Source organism: Hipposideros armiger, unplaced genomic scaffold, assembly GCF_001890085.2.
Source record: "Hipposideros armiger isolate ML-2016 unplaced genomic scaffold, ASM189008v1 scaffold_152, whole genome shotgun sequence".
Taxonomy (NCBI): Eukaryota; Metazoa; Chordata; class Mammalia; order Chiroptera; family Hipposideridae; genus Hipposideros; species Hipposideros armiger.
Genome location: NW_017731502.1, coordinates 74,682 through 80,681, shown reverse-complemented (window position 1 = coordinate 80,681; position 6,000 = coordinate 74,682). Strand labels below are relative to the sequence as shown.

At 43.7% G+C, this 6,000-nt stretch overlaps 1 protein-coding gene across 1 annotated transcript in view; it reads right to left on the bottom strand.

Moving 5' to 3' along the window:
• VGLL4 (vestigial like family member 4) overlaps positions 1-6,000 on the bottom strand; it is a 96,612-nt gene that overhangs the window by 51,358 nt on the left and 39,254 nt on the right. The window contains exon 2 of the mRNA XM_019651073.1: positions 5,801-5,990. Coding sequence (XP_019506618.1) covers positions 5,801-5,990 — 190 coding nt within the window. The remainder of the gene's footprint in view (positions 1-5,800; positions 5,991-6,000) is intronic.

Below are 6,000 nucleotides of genomic sequence, written 5' to 3'. Positions count from 1 at the left end.
CGCGCGCACACACACACACACACACACACACACACACACACACACACACACACACACACACACGATAATGCACTCAAGGATAACCCAGAATTGACTACACCAGACTTGAGAAAAAAACTTCAAAGGAATGGTCACAGAAGCAAAGAAAACAACAATGGCCACACTTCACACCAGGAAGCATTTCAAAGGAGGACCGCCAGGGAGAGGAGGCAGCATCCTCCTTCATTGGGCCCTTCCTCATTCGGCAGCTGGGGACAGCCCAGGCTAGTAACCAAGGCTTTGATCCCAGTGTGAGTGTATGGGGTCTGCCCTGCTCTGAGGCCAGGGGAAACCACTGTGCGTGGGGAGAGTACACCACTGATCAAAAAGAGGGTGCTTCCTCCAACTGGAGCACGAGCTCCAAAGGGCACGTTCTCTGGACAGCGGGTGCAATTCAATTCAACACAGGAATGATTTAGCATCTGCTAAATGGATTGGTCCCCTGGATTGGTCAAGTGGCATCCTAAATATACGACGTCCATCTTTAGGTGCACGTAATCCCATCTCGGGTAAGACAGGGCTATGGCATAATCAAACGACCATTGGTATTGGTGCCACACACAGCAGGGTTAATCCCAGCGCCACCACCTCAGACACATTTTCCTCTCAATGCCTTAATTTCTAGTTCTGTAAAGAGAGCTTTTACTTACACACACACACACACAGATGCACACAAGCCATCTTAAAGGGACACATGCATTGTGAGGGTTAAACGAGATAATATAAAGTGTGCAGCAAAGGGCCAGTATATAGTAAACACTCAGTGTGTGATCCCTTCCTCTCAGGGGACTGAGTGAACAGCTTACCTGCACAGCCCTACTACAAACCTTCACGCGCACACCAAGCTGAAAACGGCTTCGTTTCTGAACGTCATCTTAGACTGTGCTACTCTTCCACACAGAATTCTCACTAGGTTCTACCAGACCAGCAGCCTAGAATAATACATCTCAAAACCAATATGAATTTAGCATGCTGTTATACTACATCCATCGTTACCCTTCAAGAGTTTTTACTATTATTACAAAAAACACAAAACATTAGAAAAGCACAAGATTATCCACTGCAGCACTGCTAGTGTTATAAAACATCGGAAATCACCCACATGTCCAAACAAAGGGGATCAGCTGAATGAACTTGAGCACATCACACAGTGGAGAGCTATGCAGCTGTGAACAAGGACCTGGCAGGAAAAGATTTCCACAATATATTGTTGAATGAAAACACCAGAGCTCCAGTAAGTATATAAAGTATGCTACCTTCTGTGTAAGAGAGGAGGAGGAATGAGAAGCCATCCATCTATTTGCTTACTTTCACAAAAAGAACCACAAGAAGGCTCACTGCCTACAGGGAGGGGCAGGGAACAAAAGAAGTGAAAGACACAGAGGTAAGGGAATGCTTCTCTCTGAGTCCTTTTTAACACAGTTCTGACTTTTCTCTTTCCCATTTTATTAAGATCTAATAAACGGTACTTTATAAGTGTAAGGTGCACAGCACAATGACTTACATTTACTGCAAAATGATTACATAGTTTTGACTTTTAGAAGCATGTTAATGTCTTACATATTCAAAAAAATCAGCAAGGATGGGGAAAAATCTACAACTGAATGGAAACAAATGAATGAACCCATATATGTGTGAATTAACACACCACCACTGAAAGGTGGGGAGGGGAGCAAGTAACTGTTGACGTTATCAGCACTTTGACTATTAGTCCTTCAGCATGGGGGGGGGGGAGAACCACCAACAAATCTTGAACTCTTCTTTAGATTTGTTTTTCAAAGTGCTAATTCCATAGCAATTCTGAAACTATTTTATGTGCACTGTAGGACCGAACAATATGTAAATGTGTTGATGCTGTTGGGAACCACGGAGATACAAACACGGAAAGAGGGGAGGACGAGGAATCGGGTTAGAATCCGAGTGTTAATATGAACTCATCGTTTCCCAGCTCTTTCCACTGGAAGGGTCTAGAACAGTGCCGTTCAATGGAACCCTCTGTGATAGCAGCAATGTCCTATATGTGTACTGTCCAATCGGGTAGCCACTAGCCACATGTGGCTAATGAGCTTGAAATGTGGCTAGTGCAACTGAGGAACTGAATTTTTTATTTAATTTTAAATGTAAATTGCCACATGTTGCTAGTATCTACCATATTACAGACAACTCAAATCTAGAGGAATGACACCACAGTAACAGCTGGCACGCAGATCTTGGCGTCAAAATACCATTCCCCACGAAAAGGAACCAAGGAACCCTGGAGAAATGGCCAATTCCATGGCTGGGGTAGGTAGGTTACAAGATGAGCATCTTGTGTGCCAGAAAATAAGAAAGTGCTCAAAGAAAAAAAAAGTGGAGGCACGTAACAAGGACACAAGAGCCAGCTGAAGGGGCTCTTACTTGCCAAATCAGGGACAGCTACAGCTCACCAAATGAAATGGAAATCCAGGAGTCCCTATGCATAACAGACCGGGGGGAAGGGAGAGCTCTTCCTGACCAGATCACACTTGAATACCAAGGCCATAGGAAAAAGTGCTTATTGACACGTCCATGAGAGGAACCCCACTCTACCCTCCCTCACTTCATATTTTAATCCACTTTCTACCTAAGAAACAGAGCCTTTTCAACTTCCACATAAGTCATTCATGTTCTTAACACTTCTCTTAGGAAACAAACAAACAAAACCCCAAAAATATATGTCTCAGGGCCACCACATCAACAAGAAAATTAGAGTTCAAATGACCCAGGTTTATAAGGGGCTGGAGTAAGAGCCCAGAAATTCTCCATTTCCAAGTTCTGGGAATTCAAAAGAAGCCTCGCTTCTGTCTCCTCTTCCTCCCCAAATCAAATCGGATGAAATTTAGTAATACTCTCTGTAGCTCCTTATTCTGGCTCAGAGCCACGCAATCTCTCCATCTTTCTACTGGAAAATATCTCAATATGATGGTTATAATGAAATGCAGCCAAAGCATACATCTTTGAGACCCTCTTAACTAGCTGTCAAAGCTGTTTTTCAACAACACTCCTTCCTCCCGAATTATTGTGATTTCTTTAGTGATAAAGTAAGCAAAACACATTTTCATTACACAACATCAACATGTTCTAAGACGGTAACGAGCAAAAATCATTTTGTAATCTTCTTAAACATATTAGACCATACTTTTCCAAATAACTATGAATCTGTAATTTATTACAGAAAACTTCCTAGACGTGTTAAATAAAAAGGAGGGAACATGTTACACCTCAATTAGGAAACATTTCATCAAATCAAACAACAGTACATACTTCCTAAGCACCCTACAACCTGAAGAAGCTAAGAGATGCAGCATCTTTTCAGTTTACCTGTGAACTCTGTCATTTGGCGCTTAGAAAACACAAGTAGAAATAATGGTAGTGTTACCGAAATGAGTAATATCACATGGTGAACAGGTGACACCAGACGGAAGTGAGCACACACTGATAACCTTTCCTTCTTAGGTCCAGGGAGTCTGGCCTGCGGGGGTGCTGTTGTTTTTATTTTCCGAAAACTTTGCCTGATGACGTCAATTGTGAGTTGCATATGAAATCTAGCGGTTCTATTATTTACACTTTGAAGTGTCATCACAGACCTGTACTTCAAAGGTCATATTTGTAACCACCCAAGGAGTTATGAAATCATTTTCTGGATGCTTTGCCAGTCTAATAATTTATTTATAATGCTTTAATATTTGAATAATATTATTAATAACTAAAGCTGAGTGGATACTATAAAACAGGCACTGCACTAAGCACTTACAATCATCCTATGAGGAAGGTATTATGATTACTCCCATTCAAATTGGGATTTGAAATTATAATTCCTGACAAAAACGTACATACTCTCAAACATTAAATTCACCATAAAAGCGTTCTGATTCTCTATCATCATTACCAATATCTGAACAATGGACTTCCTAATAATAAAAGTAATAGCTACATCAACTGAGTATTGTACTGTGCCAAACTCAATGCAAAATTTTAACTCTTAATTCTCACAACAGTTCTACACACAAACAATTATTATTGCCATTTTTACAAAGGAGGATGTTGGGTCCAGATAAACTGACTGTCCAATCCTCACAGCTGGTAAGTGGCAGAATTACGATCAAAACTAAGGCATGTGTGAGCCCAGAACATAGTATCTCAGGGCTGCCTCCCCCTTCCTTACAATAAAACTTCACACACACACACAAACACACACACACACACACACACACACACACACACACACACTTATTTGGGTTTGGGGAAGCGGGAATGTGAGAGAAGAAGAAATTCCTAGTAACAAAAATACAAACTCCAAATAGCTAAGCGCCCAGGATCTAATTTATGAGCCAACCCGTTTGCGAGAGCTCATTGTTTTTGCAGGGCCTTGTTGCTGGATTCCTGATTGTAGCAAATTCCAGGGCTCCAGACTGCAGGCTCAGCCTCTGACTAACACTGCAGTGATTTATTGGAGGATAAATACCTCTGTCAGTGTGTCTTATGACTGCACACAACAGTCCAAGCGGGCTGGAATGCGTGGAATGCCGAGGACTGCTGGCGCTGAGGCAGCACAGGGCTGCTGGCGTTATCGGCCACCTCTAACTGCGCAAGGGCTTGCTCGGCCAATGAGGAAACGGGAACTTTCCCCGCCTCATGTTCCTGCCAGAAACAGCAGCATCCTCAGAGATCAGAACCGGGGAAGCCGAGCATCTTGAATCATTCCATAACATTAATCCGTGCGTGGGAAGGCGGGAAACCAGAGGCCCTTTTTTACCTGGATACACAGAGAGACTCCTTCCCATAACAAGAGCTACCTCCCCGCCTCTGCCAAGACCCCAGACTCTGCTCATACTGCCTGGTTACACAATTGCCAGAGCAGACTCTCGGGGCAGCTGGCTGGGTGTCTCCAAGTCCCGAAAACATGTGAAGAGGCATTCCACTCCCTTTGAGAGGCGCGCCCGTGTTACAATAGAAGAGAGTGCATAGGGGCAGCCGGGATATAGTGCACAAGCTGTTTTCCAAATACAAACGGGGCCACGTTGCACTGACTCGGAGTTTTCATTTCAACCCCTTCATTTCACAGGTAAGGAAACTGAGGCCCAGAAGTGCAGCAACTCATGTCATGATTATATTAGAATGCTGGTGGCAGGTGAAGGACTAGCACCCAGCTCTCCTGGCCCCAAAGCTGGTTCTCTAGCCACCGTAACAAGCTCACATATCACATGTGATGAGCAGTACCTTATCATAAACACAAAAAGCCATCATTCCCACTTTGGGAAGGTCTCACGCTTATACCGTGAACATACAAGGTTAGGATTAATACTTCTTAATGTGTATGTACAACTCTAGATTCCTAAGCAAAACATTTTACAGAAGAAGTCTGCTCAGGTGCTAACCTTTCCTTCCATGTCCCAGGCACATAAAGACATTTACCAAAGACTGACTTTCCTAACCACCATCAGTGATACAGGAAAGGCAACGCAACGTTTTTAGACGACCACCCCAAGAAGCACTAAGGGAAACGTAACGTCCGTGGGGAAAACGCACACACGGTCACACAAGTGAGCTGGAAGGAAATCAGATGTCTCTGTATGAGTTATTACACTCAATTTAATACCCGCTTCTGGCAGATGAGCACTAGTCATCCTTTTGCTTCATTGTTGACACAAAGTTGACACAAAATTGCTAAAGAAATATGGCCCTGGTATTGAGCCCGCAAGCCAAAATCAGAACACCCACATTTCACAATGAAGGAACTTACAGATGAGGGTTGAAGATGCGACTTATCTTGGAAGCGTGGTCATTTTCACAGTCCAGGTCGTCGTCCCCTTGCTCCACGCTGAATTTCCTCTTGCTGGGGCTGATGGGTGGGGGGCCTGTGCGGTGACTGGTGAGGGCAGACGCCACAGGGATGGTCTGCATCCTGGGTTCTCCCCGGAGAGCAGCTTCACCTACGCAAGA